This window comes from Phaenicophaeus curvirostris, chromosome 3 (assembly GCF_032191515.1).
Source record: "Phaenicophaeus curvirostris isolate KB17595 chromosome 3, BPBGC_Pcur_1.0, whole genome shotgun sequence".
In the NCBI taxonomy this organism is placed as follows: Eukaryota; Metazoa; Chordata; class Aves; order Cuculiformes; family Cuculidae; genus Phaenicophaeus; species Phaenicophaeus curvirostris.
The window spans coordinates 93296189-93313552 of record NC_091394.1 but is presented as its reverse complement, the minus strand read 5'-3'; the positions used below and the strand labels follow the sequence as shown (position 1 = coordinate 93313552).

At 37.6% G+C, this 17364-nt stretch overlaps 1 protein-coding gene across 3 annotated transcripts in view; it reads left to right on the top strand.

Moving 5' to 3' along the window:
• Positions 1-17364, top strand: part of FAM135B (family with sequence similarity 135 member B) — a 252370-nt gene that overhangs the window by 142363 nt on the left and 92643 nt on the right. For all 3 annotated transcript variants that reach the window (XM_069854704.1, XM_069854703.1, XM_069854702.1), the window contains exon 3: positions 2064-2143. In XM_069854704.1, coding sequence (XP_069710805.1) covers positions 2064-2143 — 80 coding nt within the window. The remainder of the gene's footprint in view (positions 1-2063; positions 2144-17364) is intronic.

Sequence of the window (17364 nt, the reverse complement as noted above, 5' to 3'; positions counted from 1 at the left end):
TTCATATGTACAATTGCACAAATCTTGAAACAACAGGATATTCATTAGCCTCTTGCATCTTCCAGGCACAGGACTATTCTCTAAAATCTTTGTTTAGGAAGAATGCATCTAATTCCATGGTGGTTTATACTGGGATTGCTTAATGCCATTGTGTTATCAAAGCCAAAGCTTTTGTCATTGGGTGCCAAACAATCTACAATAAACCATTTATTAGTAGTTGATTATTGTAATTATTTTTATTCAGAATGAAAACATGTTATGTTGCCTATAAACTGAGTGACATTATCAGCTGCATTCCTTAGTATTGTACACCTTGTTAGTGTCCAAATTCTTTATATGTCTGAGCTTTTGTTTTCTTTTCTGAAAACTGAAATGTAAATGGAGAGTTTTTGCACATAAATTCTTGTTTAAAATAGATATCTAAAACTGTCAAAATTTGGTCTGTTATTACATCCACATTGGCAACGATCTGCTCATTGAAGCAGGTAGAATAACATAAGCTCTCAGCTGTGAAGTTTCCTGGCATAGTTGCTTGTGAACTGTTTGGGTTTTTTTTTCCTCATCAAGCCCGTTTGTCCAGCTTTTAACCTAGCAAGGATAGATCTGGTTTCTCTACTCTTACACACTTAGCAAATATTTTATTGGTAAGTGTGACCTGTATGTGCCATTGTTTAAACAGCAGTTCACAGAAAACTAGGATTTTTAGCTGTTTATTTCCACATACAATTATACTTTTCTGAGGAAATTATTCTGCTAAGTGTCGTAATGTCTTTAGGTGCTGGGTAGAAATTTACAACTAAAATTTAACCATTTGTTTTTATTTTATTATGTATTTATGTATATACATACATAGGCTATATACATATATAGCCTACATATATATATACACACATATATATACATGTATATACATATACAGTGCCCATAGGCTGGACATTAGGAAAAAATTCTTCACAGAAAGGGTCATTGGGCACTGGAACAGGCTGCCCAGGGAGGTGGTTGATTCACCTTCCCTGGAGGTGTTTAAGGCACGGGTGGACGAGGTGCTAAGGGGAATGGTTTAGTGTTTGATAGGAATGGTTGGACTCGATGATCCGATGAGTCTTTTCCAACCTGGTTGTTCTATGATTCTATGATTCTATTTAGGGGCTTAGACATGAATAAGGCCAAAAATATCTGCAAGCACCTGTGAGACCTGAGGAATTTATAAATACTAAAATATTACAAAAAGAAAATTTATAAATAAAAAATTATAAAAATTTATAAATACTAAACAAAGAGCAAGAGGGAAAATGCAGAGAAAGGAGGATTGATACCAACGTTGTGTCACAACAGGTCAGTGGGAGATCTGCAAACAGGTGGAGGTATCCTGAGCTAAAGTGTAATGGATTAAATCCTCATTTATGAAAGTGGTTTAGGCTGTCCTCATACTTGCAATTTTTTTGAAGTAACCTGCACCATGTGTAAGTGAAGCTGGTGAAATTGCTGATGTTTTCTTTTTCTGTCTTCCTTCATCTAATATAGTGATCACCTATGGGACAGCAAACAACTACAATACAGCTGCTCTAGATATGATTAATGCTGGCGTTTTCTTGATACAGTAGCATAAATATGGAACAGCAGATGATAATCACTATGTATAAATTGAATTTTTCTATATATGAGATTAACACATTCATTCTTTCTACACAAGGTTCGTCTTCATTTGTTTTATATTAATTTCTTGTCTGATCTCACTATCTTTTATCATAAATACTTCTCTATGTCTATTTTCCCTACAAAAAGCCAAGTGCTTTTCACAATCTGTCCTCGTAAGTCACACATCAGGGGATTGTGTCCACACATTGCCTGCTGTGAAAAAGGAGGGGTCTGGTTAAAATCAGTATAAACCCACTTTGGTTTGAACTAGAAAACAGAAGAAAAGACTTTATTTCTGAGTGCATCTGTTCTTCTCAGTGCTTCTGTTTCAGTGTGAATGCTCAGGATGTGTTCTCACAGAATTTTAGATTGGATCAAATGGTCACCTATAAAACAACATGTCATTTTTAATTCTTTCTTCTTAGCTATTACCAGATAAGAGCTGGACTGAAGATCCCATCCAGGATTCCCCACAGGCTGTTTGCTACAATCGCAGGACAAACAGGTAAGCAAGTACCAGAAGGATGTGACATGACTGGAGGTGAGGCAGCATGGAGAAAGAAAGTGTGGGGGAAGAGCTAAGTCTGATTTGTATCCAATCCTGAATTTCCTTAACGATAAGTGGCTGTTCAGTTCTTTATTCTGTCATGAATCTGGGCTGAGTTTGGCTTGAGTTTAATGCTTGTGTCTGTCAGAAAAGCAGAGGAAATTCTCACTTTCTCATCTGCGAGAGGTGTTTCTTTTATGTGGCTTTCCCCCTTGACAATGGAAAGAGCTGGTTTGATAGCATAAGGGATTTCTGGATGAAGAGTGTTTGTGTGTGGTGGGTTGACCTTGGCTGGATGTCAGGTGCCCTTCAAAGCTACTCTGTCACTCCCCTCCACAGCTGGACAGGGGAGAAAAAGCATAACAAAAGGCTTGTGGGTAGAGGTAAGGACATGGAGGTCACTCAGCAATTACTGTCACAGAAAAAAAACAGACTTGAGGAAAATTGTTTTGTTTATTACCAATCAAAATCAGAGAAGAGTAATGAGAAATAAAACAAAATCTTAAAATGCTTTGCTCCTGCTCCTCCCTTCTTCACTGATCCAGTTTCACTTCCAATTTTCTCTACCTCCTCCATTTCAGTGTTGCAGGGGCATGGAGGTTTCAGTCAGTTCATCATACATTATCTCTGCCACTACCTCCTTCTCAGGGGAAGGACTCCTCACAACCTCCCTCTGTTCCCTATGGGGAACATGTACTTCTCCAATGTGGGTCTCCATGAGCTACTCCAGGATGGGTCCTTTCCACAGGATGCGGTCCTTCAGTAGAAGACTGCATGGCTTCCTCATGGAGCCTTCCTAATGGTCCTGCGAGCACCCTACTCCAGCACAGTTTATCCATGGGGTCAAAGCCTCCTGCAGGTGCATCCACCTGCTCCAGCATGAGGTACTCCATGGTCTGCAGGCAGATATCTGCTCTACTGTTAACCTCAATAAGCTGCAGGGGAGCAGCTTTCTTCACCATGGACTTCAACAGGGCCTGCACGGGAATCTCTGCTCTGGTGTCTGGAGCACCTTACACACCCTTCTTCACTGCTCTTGGTGTCTTCAGGGCTGTTTCTTTCACATACTCTCACTCCTCTCCTCCGGCTGCTGCTTTTGTTGCTTAGGTTTGTTTTCTTTTTCTTTTCTTTTTATCCCAGAGGTGCTACCACCATTACTGATGGGCTCAGCTTCAATCAGCAGTGGGTCTGTCTTGAAGCCCACTGACACTGGTTCTATTAGATTTGAGGAGGCTACCTCTATAGCCCATCCACTACCAAAACCTCACCATGCAAATGCAATACAGAATGTTAATGGTAGCTTTTTAAGAATAATTTATAGATTTCTTTTGACTCAATATCATGCATAGAGGAAGGAAAAAAAAAAGAGAGTGCAGCACTGAAGAGTTCTTGAGCTCGAATATGACATTTTACTTTTGATATTTGAAAATGTTCCAGTTTAATATTCTCTAGTGGATTAAAGTTTCTCTTTTCTTTAAATAACAATGTATTTTTTCTGTTTGGAAGTGTAGTTCAACTAACTAAGATGCATTAAAATACAAAATTATTAGACAAATTAGATTTCATAGAATCATAGAATCAGGTTGGAAAAGACCCATTGGATCATTGAGTCCAACCATTCCTATCAAACACTAAACAATGCCCCTCAGCACCTCGTCCACCCGTCCCTTAGACACCTCCAGGGAAGGTGACTCAGCCACCTCCCTGGGCAGCCTACTCCAGTGCCCAATGACCCTTTCCGTGAATGTTTTTTTCCTAATGTTCAGCCTGAACCTCCCCTGGCAGAGCTTGAGGCCATTTCCTCTTGTCCTGTCTCCTGTCACATGGGAGAAGAGGCCAGCACCCTCCTCTCTACAACCTCCTTTCAGGTAGTTGTAGAGAGCAATGAGGTCTCCCCTCAGCCTCCTCTTCTCCAGGCTAAACAACCCCAGCTCTCTCAGCCGCTCCTCATAAGGCCTGTTCTCCAGCCCCTTCACCAGCTTCTTCACTCAAGATTTGTATAAAATGCAAATAGTTATATAAAAAATATGAAGAAATCACCTGTAAAAATCCAAAAGTCAAAATCTGAATAAAAAGAAATGAAATTGGGAAGTAAATAAATGTGGTCCAGGATCTGAAAAATTTTTAGCATGAAAATTCCCATATTCATCATATTCCAGTCTAATTTTCCCTTTGCATATCCAGAATCCCTCGGAGTTCCTTTGCTCTCTGGAAATGTCCTCAAATTATAGTAGTTTCTATTATAAGTAGTCTTGAAGTAATTAAAACCTTAAGTATGAAGAGAGCTAGAATTTTACTGTCTAGGGGCAACCCCTCCTCAAAACTAAAAAATAAAAGCCCCAACCACTCCTATTCTGCATTGAGCCAGGCATGGTTATTCTGTTTAAGGAAGAAATTCAACTGTTTTCAGGTTGGTATTTCCTTCTGGATGATACACCTTCAGTGTCTCATCTTCTTTCACCTCTGCTGGAAACAATTCATGTAAAAGCACAGCAGGAGAGAGGTAAGGCAGGTCGTGTGGTTAAAGGCTTAGCAGTTGACTTTCATAGTGCTAATGCAGTCCAGACTGGAGTCTAATAGCTTTGTAAGGCTAACATGAAGACAGGGGGTATTTAAGCTGTTAAGACTTTTAACAATTTTTCCTTACTATCTTCACAAGTACTTCCTAATTGATTTCATGGCCCTGCAAGAGAGCGCTGCTTAATGGGACTGAACTTAAAGGCAGAAAGGCCATAATGTTCTTTTTGTTCTCCTGTCAGTAATGTTTCTCAGTGTGAGGATATCTGGGATAGGACTAATTAAATCGCTGTACATGTTTCAATAAGACTCGCCTATTAAAGTAATATTACAACAAAACAAGTGTGCTATAAGATAGAGAATAAACTCCTACCTCACTAACAAGAATGAATACAAAATAAATGGGACTCATGAGTTTGGTTTAAAGGAAATATTTTAAATAATTTCTTTATCAGGATCATAGGATCTAAGAGGACTAAGAACATGTTTTGAAAATAATTATGTAAATGTATAAAATAAAATCTGTGAATATATGTGGCAATAAAATTTATAAAATATGCAAATATACAAAATAACTAAGAAGTAGTATTTATCTTCCAGTGGACGTGGCACTTTATTTTAATTAAATTTTGCAGGACATACAATAAAACCATGGGAACTGACAACATTAGGGATGTTTACTTCAAGGTACATGTTTTCAGCAACAGAGGACAAAAAAAGGAGCAGTTTTCAAAATTCAGGAGAGGGAAAACTCAAGCCCGTGTTGGGCTTTTCCTTGGTGGTTGACAGCCAGATCTGAAAAGCAAGGACCTCATCCATGGTGAAGGACCTACAAGTTCTAAAAGAAGCCTTGATGACCTATGACATGGTCCCCACGTTGCTTGAATCCTGTCTGCATTGTTGGAAGAGAATGGGCCTGAGTCAAAGCACAGAGGAATTTTGCTGGAGCCCAGCAGCCCATGTGATTTGGTCACGTAGGTCATCAAGGCTGCACATCAGTTTGTATTGAGTCAGGCTGTATGAACACAGCTATGCCACATAGCGGATAAGCATATGCACCTATATAGATATTCATAAAAATATATATTTCATTCACACTCCCGATAATTTTTATAAAGATGACTTTCCTTAAAGACAAGGGAAAACTGGTGGCTTGTGACATTTTTGGCAATGGAAAGGAGAGAGGGAACAAGGCTTCTTGTGGACAGACTTTAATTGCTCTCATGCAGGTTTTCAAGCCCCATAAAATTTAGCTTCCTGTCTCTGAATAGATATCATGACTGATGCACCTGTTTTTGGCTTACAAAGAAAAAAAATTATGCTCTCCTTGTTCTTGTGCAGCTTGTAACAACACATACTTCATGGGTAACAGCATCAGTATTTCAGGACTAAGTGAATGCAGACTTATCTTAAAGCTGAATTGTAGAAATGCTCTTATTAAGTGGATTAATGGAATTTTTACCTTTGCTGCTCTTCAGCATCATGCCTTGTTATAGTCACCACGTGATGGTGCAGTATAGATTAGGCTGAATCTGTGTGACTCGAACACAAACAGCTAAAGGAACAGGGAAAGCGAATATGCCATCTTACAGTACATTTGTACAATTAGCTCCTTGGCTGAACTGTTTTATGATCCACTAGGTGTCTTCCATGAGTTTTTAGGCTACCGTATAAATTTGGGGCCAAGGATTCACAGAAGTTATTAATATACAGTCATTCAGTGAATTCCAGGCTATAGATGCAAGATGAAAGACTGAAGGGGTTTATCTTAAAAATATGTCTTTAAAACATTTTTATTTTAAAATTACTCATAAGCACACACCAAAACACTGGGAAAAACAACACTGGTCAGAAACAGTTAAGATTAGCTGTTCCTGCACTACCTGAAAGAGTGGAGAATAGTGGAGATCATTACAGCAGTATAGCTGAGGATTACTTAAGGAAGAAGGCATGCATGGAGTACATCTTAGCAGTATTAATGTCTACAAAGGATATGAGGGTGAATTATGTTCTTGAAGATGCCTGCTAAGACAAGGAAAAGTATAAATTTTAATTTCTTCTGCAATGTTTTGCAGTAGTCTACACATAATCTGGATTCATTGCAGATTTGAGATGGAATTATTCTCTTAGTAAAAGATGCATTTGTATTTTTTTTAGAAGTTCTCCTTTTAAACTCACTGAGCCTCGGTCTCAAGTATTACAACCATACATTGCTGCTTGCTGGTCAGCCTGCTTAGCTGTCTACTTTACAGGCCAAGGAAATTTTTTTGGTGGGTGAACATTAAGAAAAAATTATTTTACACGGCATAGAATTAAAGAAATTACTTAGGACTTTGACTTTTGTCCAGATTTCCTTTGTTTCTCCCAGCCAGAAATACAATATTACCAATTTTCAAAACTTTTCAAATAGACATATATTTTTGAAAACTTGCCCTGAAAATCTAGTTGCAAACTGTGAAAAGTATTTAAGAAATTGTTACCTTCTAGGCTAACCTGTTTTAGATTGTAGCAACATTCCACCTAATTTCAGTAATTTAAAATTATGTTATTATCCCAGAGTACAAAATGCCACAGCTAAGGAATGTGGTTGTTTCTTCATCTATCTCATATCAGGCAGGAGAGATAGTATGCAATATTTGTTCCACACAAGTCAAGAAAATGTAGATGTGTCTTCCATTGCTATGAACTCTTAATTGGTGATGCAGAGATGTTTCATATACACAGTTTGATGCTTTCTCATAAAATGGTATATCTGAGGTTAGGTGATAAGGAAAAAAAAATAACATGATCTAAATTGTGATATGTAAAAATGAAAGTAGGCGAGAGTATCAGAAAATGAAGAACTTTGCTGTAACCTGTGTCTGCATTGTACTGTACAAGTTCATGATCACCCACACTGAATGCCTTTTCCTATACATTAAGGGTTGATCTGTGAATGCTTTGCACCTAAGATCTAATTAGTAGGATTGTTTATGTTTCTGGTATGTTCCTTAATGAACTCTTTGTACCAATTTTTAATAAACAATCAGCAATCCTAATCTCTTTGTTAGTATTTGGATATCTTGAAGAAGTTCCTGGTGAAGGAATTCTACTTTGATTATTAAAGAAAATCATTTTCTTCTAAATGGCTTCTCAAAACAAGCATTTGCAGTTAGTTGTTCATTAAAGCAAGAAGAAACAGCACTATGACTTGCGGAAGAGTATGAAATTGCAGTCATTAGTTTCAATATCTTTTGGAAAGGTAATTTCTGCCTCCATTAAATGAAGATAAGCTTACTGCTTTTGAAGCATGAGGAAAGGAGGGGGAGATCCATGCTTTAGCAAACATATGGTTTTGTTTTCAAAGCCTATTAAAGTAAAAGAAAAGTATGTTATATATAAAATAAAGTGTCCCTGACAAAACCTAATGCTATCTAGAGGGGACCTTACTGTGAGGGGATGCAGTGTCTCAGAAAATCTCATTAGTGGTGAGATCATAAGAGTTGGTCAGATATTTTAAGAAATGTTAATCCACAATATAAATGAAACTAATGCTATGATATCCCAAGAGAAAAGAAGAAAAAAACATGAAAAGGAATAAACTGAATATATCTCTGACAGATGTGCTACTTCTGTGTGCATGTCCCAATCCTCTTCCAGTCAAAGCCTTCATAAATGGCTGAAAGGATGGAAGCTGAAAAGATATATTAATGGCTAGGAGATTTTCTGTTGTAGACTCTGAACTGAACCCTCTCTTCCTCCGTCCAGAAGCTTGGACAGATCACATAGATGACAGCGAAGTTGGCCGTAGTCTTGGAGATGCTGAACAGTATTCCAGCCCCAAATTGAGACCTGGTAGGTGGAGAAAGCCAGAACTAGGAAGGGCCTGTAAGCACCAATATTTTCCACAAGTTTCTTCCTCTAGGCAGTGAGTCTGTGACACAAAACTTCATTGTCAGTGGCCACCTGAAAGTATAGCAGAAAGAGAATCCTGTTGTTCTGATGCAGAGAGCCAAGATGGTACTTGTGCTGCTTGAGGCTAAGAATGCACTTCAGTTCTTTGGTTAAATAGGCCATGTGGATTTTTCAGACCTACCACTCTTCTCTTCCAGGTTCTTAGAGACCTCTCTTCTCTTCCAGGTTTACTTAGATGTCTTATTTCCCCACACAATGATACTAGCTGCCTTCAGTCTAACGTTAGGTTCAAACTTGCAAGTCCTTTAAAATCCATCACTGCTCTAGATGAGAAGTCATTTACACTAATTCAGTCAGTAAATTGCATCCAGACAACTCTTTCCTCCAGCTCTGGAGTGATGAAAAATTATGTGGTATCCTATTGTGGTGTTCCATAATCTACTTAGGGAATTTTCTCATCTGAGTTAATATTTGGGATAAATATATGGAGCGTCAGCTATGCAGTTAGGTCACACAACAAATGAATATTTGCTTACCTATTTCTGAAGCACAGAATTATTTTCAGATGTGACTTCCCTAAATGAACAAGTCTCTTAGTGAACTGACAATGAGTTTAGAAACAGAAATAAATGTTACATAAGGCACAGATCCTGTTTGCTTTTACAAAATATTAGGTATTTAAGAAAGGTAAGACAAAACTTTCTGCTGATGCTTAATGTGCTAGCCATTCTACCATCTCACATTTCAGCATGTCTGAGAAATGAATCTTGGTTTGTAGAGCAATGCAGCGATAAAAGAATGCATTTATGTTAGGATCTTTCATACAAAGAAATGAATAGGACATCTTGGTTTTTATCATCACTGAATCTATGTATGGGTAGACAGATAGTTTTATGTAATTCTTTCCAGGAGGCTAATTCAAAATGTCAAAATGCAAGATTAAGATAAAGGATTCATCTCAGGAATGTGCAGCTTTAATCAAAAGCCATGCTAAGGGAAAAAATATTCTGAACTTTTTTATCCAGCAATATAAAAATAATGGTGCCTCCTTTAGAAATTAGTTATCCGAAATACAACATCTGCATTTATTCCAAATATAAATATGCTAAACATAATATTTCAAAACAAAAACAAATCTCTTCAAACATTTAAATAGGAAAATGATGATGCATTGGAAGAGTTTGTGCCTGAAAAATGTTGTCTTTGCAGATTCAGAGTAGGCTTATTTTAGTTCAATTGCAAAAATGGAAGGTCTGTACAAGTATTCCTCTGTTAAAAAAGATGTGTATTTTCTAGCTACTGCAACTGAGTTTTTAAGCTTTCTGCAAAAACAGATATGCAACTCAGTACATGCAGATAAATATAGGAGGTTGTTGTGATTTGAGCTACAGCACAGGTTTAGCCCCGGTTTGTCGCCGTTAGAACTTAAATTTCCAGAATTCACTGGTAACTTGTATTACTTCAACTTATTTATTTATTCATTCATTCATTCCCTTAAGCTTGAAACACTAACATTTCGCTGGAAAAGTACTTCTGAATCTGGGATGTCCAAAGGGGCTAACTAAATACCTTATCATAGCTTAAAATACACAATAAGATCTAGTATTTTCTGTTCACTGAATGCCAACAAAGGGAAACCTACGTTAAAAATTGGATAGTTTGTGAAAAATCATGAAAATCTTGATAAGTGATTGTTACAAACTAGCATATAACAATTTTGTATAGATCACAGGAGAAAAATATAGAAAATGTACCTAGAATTCTGTGCAGGAGACAACCCTGTTCTATCAGCAAATCTCCTTCAAGTCTTCCATCACAGCCAACAGCAGAATGGGTTTGCCCTAACATTTTATGGGAGCTATAAATTCCTGTGAGCTCCAAGTACCCGAAAGGATGGTACAGCAGACTTAGTGCTAAGATTGAATAATAAATATATTGTCTCTCTACAGCTATAACACAAAAAACTGAAAGTTTGTCCCATATCTCTTGAATTCAATGTGAATTTGGGGCAGTATCATGTGTAACTGACAGCTGTAATAGCCTCACGTTCCCTCTAGGTAAGAAATAGCAGAGGGAATGCAACATGCGGAATAGAGGTCTGTAAAAATACTAGACAGTTCTGAAGAAGATGCTACTGTGCTGAAGTTGTTAGCTAAGAAATTGGCAGGCATCACAATAGAGTGTTTTCATGGAATCATATAATCATTTGGAATCATATGATTATCGAGACTTACCATAAACCTAGCACTGCCAATCCACCACTAAAACACTTCCCTAAACACCATGTCTACACATATTTTAATTAACTCTAGGGATGGTGACTCAACCAATTCCCTGGGCAGACTGTTCCAATGCTGGGCAACCAATTCAGTGAGGAATTTTTTCCTAATATGCAACCTAAACCTCCCCAATTCGGTGCGATGTGAGGACATTTCCTCCCATCCTCCCTACCTGAGAAAAGAGACCACCACTCACCTTTCTGCAGCCTCCTTCCAAGTAGTTGTAAAGATCTACCCTTAGCCTCCTCTTCTGTAGACTAAACAACCCTGGTTTCCTCAGCCACACCTCATAAGACTTGTGTTCCAGACCCTTCACCAGTTTCATTGACCTTGTCTGGCTGTGATCTAGTAGCTCAATGTCTTTCTTGTACTGAGGGGCTCAAACTCAACACAGTATTCAAGGTGTGCGCTCCTCAGTGCCGAGTACTGGGGGATGATCACTTCCCTAGTCCTGCTGGCCACACCGTTTCTGATACAAGCCGGGCTAATGATGGCCTTCTTTCCACCTGTGTACACTGCTGGCTCATGTTCAACTTGCTGTGGAACAACATCCTCGGGTCTTTTTCCACCGGGCATCTTTCCAGCCACTCTTCCCCAAGCCTATAGAGTTGTATGGCATTGTTTTGACCCAGGTGCAGGACCCAGCACTTAGACTTAGAATCATAGAATCACCAGGTTGGAAAAGACCTCTTGGATCATCAAGTCTGACTTGTTGAAATCCATGCAGTTCGCCTTGGCCCATTGATCCAGCCTGTCCAGATCCCTCTTTAGAACCTTCTTTACCTCAAGCAGATCAGCATTCATGCACAACTTGGTGTAATCTGCTATTTTCTACTTTCATCTTTCTGTTTTTCTAAATACTGTTTTCTACTGTTTTTAAAAGAAACAGCACAGACAGCTTTGTTGAAGGCTATGAATCACCAGTTAAGGGAAGATCTTCTAAGCATCCAATATGTAGAAAGGGGTGAGAAGTTATTTGATGGAGCATGTGGCATGGTGGCATGCCTGTAGCCATGTCTTAGAGGAGTTCCCCAGCAAGAAGCTCAATTACCAGTCACCTCAGCTTCTCCATAAGATTTACATTCAGTTTTATCAGGTAATTCTGGGTTACCCAATCAAGGTGATAAATATGAAGTCTCGCCAGTCATCTGGGCTGGAAGAATTTATGGCCGAAATTAGTAGGAACAAAATTACTACTATTTCAGAAAGGTGCAACTGCATTATTGTATGGGCATAACAAATATTTCTAAGCTTTTCTTTAAGAGTATTTAGGGATGGTGGATTATGTCCCAGTCTTCTGCTTGGCAAATTATTACAGACTTGTTGCAGGGAGTGATGGCCTCCTGAGAGTACAGATTGCCAGGATGTCCTAGTGACACTGGGGCACAGAAGATCATGAAAAAATAGGATTTAAATATCTTGACATCTACTGATGACAGTTGCCATGTAAGAAATAGTTATTCACTGATCAAAATATATCTATATAGTCTTTACATTTACAGGTAATAGTGGTTCTTTCTTGGAAAGGTATCTTACTTGATTTATATGTAAGCTTTGAAACAAACCCTACATTGCCAAATTTTCTATTATAGCAGGAAATAGTTGTCTTGTAATATTATGTTAGTCTGTATTCTAAGGACAGACAATAAATCATCTATAACCTGAGTAATGGCTGTGAGATGGAAAAAGCCCCGAGACTCTGTGACTAACGGTAAAAATCATCTTATCTAACTTCAATATCTATGATGTGAGTATCTCCACCTAAGCTAATCAACCATTCTTCTATTATAGTCAGAGGAGAGAAACAGGTAGTTTGAGGGAGTAATTTAACACATGTATTTTAAGATGAATTAAATTACACCTATTTCTGTCCGTTTACTATAAAAGAATTTACAGGAACTTCTGCAGAGAAAGACATTTCCATTGTATTTGTAATAGACCTGGCACAAAAAGGCTGTGATTGCAGTTTGTGCCATCATGTATGTATGCAAATTAGGCAAGTAATAATGAAAAGTAGGAAAGGTGACACAGTCAACAGAGAGAGCAAATGGTACCTTTGTCTTTCCCTGCAAATAATCAAAGACAATTGCTTGATTCAGGGGTTTGCATAATGAGTGGGAATGGTTTCTAAGGGTAAATAATAAAGGCAAGGAGAAGACTCCACTGTGAGAACAAATTTCTTATTCTTTCCTTGTACTTCATTCTTCCACTAACAGGAAATAAAGGCTATATGATGTAAAAAATGGATGCACATTTTTCTTCTAGAGTGGCATGATCATTTATTAATTGAAAATTAAATTGTGGTAGTTGTGTAATTTGTTTTTTTTATATTTTATATGGCTAAAATTATGATTACAATTTCACCATAAATTTCATAGGTGGACAAAGAGTATGCTGGGAAATAGAACCTAGGCTTGAATTTTGATGAACCAGGAGTTGAATTTGAGGTTTAGAAGAGTGTTCCGTGATATTAACCATCCTGTGGGACATTACACTGCGGAGAGTAGCTCTGAATCTTAGCATTATGTGTTAGATATGACCATAAATTAGACAAATGAGAGAATTCTCTGTGCATTCAAGTGCCTTTCAGAAGTATTTGCTTAATTTACTATTCCAGCCAAGGAACGCTGGTTGCTTTAATTTCCCATCAATTACACTGACAGAGACCACTCTAAAATGTCTTGTGGCCTACACATTAAAACAGGGAGCATAGACAGCAGTACAAATTGTATATCCTTGTGTCTTTCTTATCTGTAAAATGATGGTACTGCTTCGAAAATGCAAATATATATATAGCTTAATAACCTTCCAAATGTGTAAGATGAAGAGGAATACAAACAGCTAGAGAGATACATCCTCTAGCAGGTGATTCCAAATTTTCCGTCAGCAGAAAAGCTATGTCTGAGGTAAGATAATGATGTCACAATGAGAGGGAAAAGTTCTAGGGGATTTGTTCATGGATTTTTATGTTTAGAAAGGATCATTTGTATAACTAGTCTAAAGCCCTCCAAAACTGAGCTACAGAACTTTAGCCAATGTTTTGCACAAAATACAACTCTGGTGCTTGAACAGTGGCATATCTTTATAGAAGGATGTTCAATGTTAATATTTAAGAGAGAGAGGTGTTTTGTGAGGCATTGTCTTGGGGACAGTTTTGGGTTGTGATTTTTTTACCTTTCTACTTGAAAGAAAGGATTAGCCTGTTTTCCATGTATATTTTTTTATAGTAGAAACAAGGGGAACACTCATTGCATTTCTAGAAGATGTAATAAGAGGGATTTGATGTTTTGTCTTGTAGCTTTTACTATTCATCATCTTTGTGTTCTTCTTGCTTAAATAAACTCAAAAAAATCAGATACAGCTGCTGTACAAGGCTTTGAGCAACGTAATCTAGAGAAGGGTGTCCTTGCCTATGGTGGAGTAGCTGGAACTAGGTGTAGGAAGGTCCCTTCCCAACCATAGGTCCCTTCCAACCCAAACCATCCTATGATTCTATGATCTTCAGTATGAATTGTCATGACCAGCATGAACAAAGAGTATGGATTTGAATGTAGCAATTTCAATTTTCTTTTTACAGTTGTCTTATACTCTTTAAGTGCAAGGAGAAATTACTAAGCTTGTCCGTTTAGGCATAAGAACTTCTGCTAAACTGACATTTCCCTTTAAGTGCTTACATTTACTTTCAATATGTGAATGTTTAAGTTGTACAGACGGGATTCGTGTGATGGTATAAAACCATGCCTGGAGTCAAATGTCTTTTACACTGAAGATGTGTCTGCTACACTTAAAGAAAGGTCTTATTGTGTAGGTGTTCTTATATCTTTCAATCTCCCATCTCTAGCAGGAGACATGCTCTATGCAGACAGTCAAGCAGCACCTAGCAACCTACCACAGCCATCACAGAATCACAGAATGATTTGGGTTGGAAGAGATCTTGAAGATCATCTAGTTTCAACCTCCCTGCCATGGGCAGGGACACCTCCCACTAGACCAGGCTGCTCAAGGCACCATCCAACCTGACCTTGACATTTCCAATGTTAATATAACACTGATCAGTTCTAGCATTGGACCATATGTCCCAGTGGGAACTCTCAAATTTCGCATTAGACTTTGCTTGCCAGTAGGCATTTGCATGGAGAGTGAATCTGGCTTGAACAACACCCTTGAATTGTTGGCTCCCTACCAAACCTGATCTTGCTCTCCCTCTGACAAAATGCTAGAAAGGGAGTCATTAGGAAGTCAAGGGACTTGACAGTAAATTAAGGAAAAAAAGTAGAGCCAGAGGAGAAGGAGAAATCAGATTTTTATAACATACTGAAGAATAGAATTCAACCTTCTTCCTTCTTTAGACTTGCATTCCCTGCTGGTGGGACACCACAGAGCCTGCTGATAGTGCTGGAATTCAACACTTCCTTTCCCACAAATATCTGCAGGCAAGAGTAAAAATACCCTTTTTTTTCCTAACATTTAATACAAAACTTTCACCCCTTGCTGAAGACTGAAAGTAATGTGTATCTGTACAGGGAAAAACTGCATTGTCTTAGCACCTCCATTAATGTTTAGAAAGCACCTGAAGCAGGATAACAAATCAAGTGGCTCAAACAGGTGCAAACTATACAGGTAAAAAACCCAAAACACTTTGTTTTGTGTTTTCTTCTTTTCTGTCTCTAGGGTCAGCTAAATTTGGGTCTTCTTATATTTTCCATGAATAAACAACTTCATCCACTCTACATGGAGTCTCTGAATACAGCCTGATCTGTTAGAAGCAGACACATCCTCTGGTGGCTGCTGTAAAATTCGATATAGTAAAATGTTGGTTTGTGACCTGAAGATTAAAAATAATCCTGTTGGTTTAAATGACCCTTCTCATTTAGTAGATAAGCACTTACTTAAAATTTTGCTAGACTGGAGATGCATGTTAGGAAAACTCCTGATTTCACCTTGATTTTAAATTATATAGCTGGTTGCATAAAAAAGCATTATGCAATAGTTTGCATTCTACAGGAAGTAAGAAAGCTCAGATTGATGGACTTGGCTTTTACAGACAGATGGTAAAAGATAACCTTTTAGTGTAGGTACTGTGTAAATTAGTCTTCTCCTTGCATAGTTGTGGGAGAAGTCATAAGCATATTAAAAATTTGCTGCCACAATATCCTCCCCTGGCAAGATCATAAACTCCCTGAAACTGCTGTGTGTCCATTTAAATGTGCCTCCAAGGACTGCATGTAAAGTGGGTAGATCAGTAGAGTAGTCGACTGACTGCATCTTTCTGTGTCAGAGTAAAAAGTGATAAAGTCAGTCTCCAGCTGCTATGGGCTATAATTTTTCATTCTAGTATTGCAGACTGTAATGTTGAGACACCTTTTTCACAAGAATATTTTAAATATGCTCTGGGTGAAGTTTGAGGAGCAAAAGAAGATGTATTATTAAAATAAAAATAAATAAAATCCAACATGTAATTTAGGGTAGGTACTCTACCTTCTGTTTTTTATTCCTTAAAAAAATGATTTTGCCTCATAGGCATCAGATGTTAGTATCAAAAGCTGATATTTAAAAGGAATTTAAAAATAAAGCGCCCAATAAAAGTAAATTAGAAAAAAAATCTAGGAAGTAAATATAATATCTTTTAAGAGTAAGAATGAAGTTTTTCATTATATTAGAAGAAACAGTCATGAAATTTTGTTACTCTCTTTATTTAGAGAAACTTATTTCAGCATTTGTCTCTTTTACAAAAGAAACTCAATTGAAAGTTTAGTGTAGAGAAGATTCTTGTGTTATTGACATTTCATTTGGTTAAACAAAGAACACAAAAATGGAACTACAGAATATATAGATAGTAACCAATATATATGTCCAACACCCTATGTCCGATGTACTCACTCAGGCCAGTGAATACCAGAAGCAAAACCTCAGGACAGAGATTAACAGAAACAAAAAGCCTGAGTACTTGTAACATTGAGCTATGTTGAAGATATAAATGTGACTATGTGGCATATGATAGCTGGAGGATTTGAGGACCTGGGCGGATTTACTAGTCTTTAATTCCTGTGATTGCTGGGTTCTTTTTCCAAGCAACAGTAATCAGCCTCCCTCTGTTTCTCCATATGTGTAATGGGGTTAATTGTCTCTGTATCATTAGGTATTCTGAAACTTAATTACTTAATATTAAGAGCTTTGATATTCTTGGATATGTGACAGTGTAGGAGAGCAGAGAATTATTTATGGTCTTAAAACATTTTATGGTTGGTTCACATTTGAGAGAAATAAGTGTATCCAAAGAGGGAAATGTTTGACCTACTATTTCTAGCATGCACTGCGTAATGAGTTGAAATAATAACCATATTCTTGGAGACTGTTAATGTAATTAAAACCACTGACTTTTCTTCTAGGTGGGAGGTTTTTTGAATATGGCTTATGTCCTAAATGGAAGTATGCTGCAACTTCATCATAGCTGCTGTACCACATCCAAAATTAAGAGAATAATTCTGC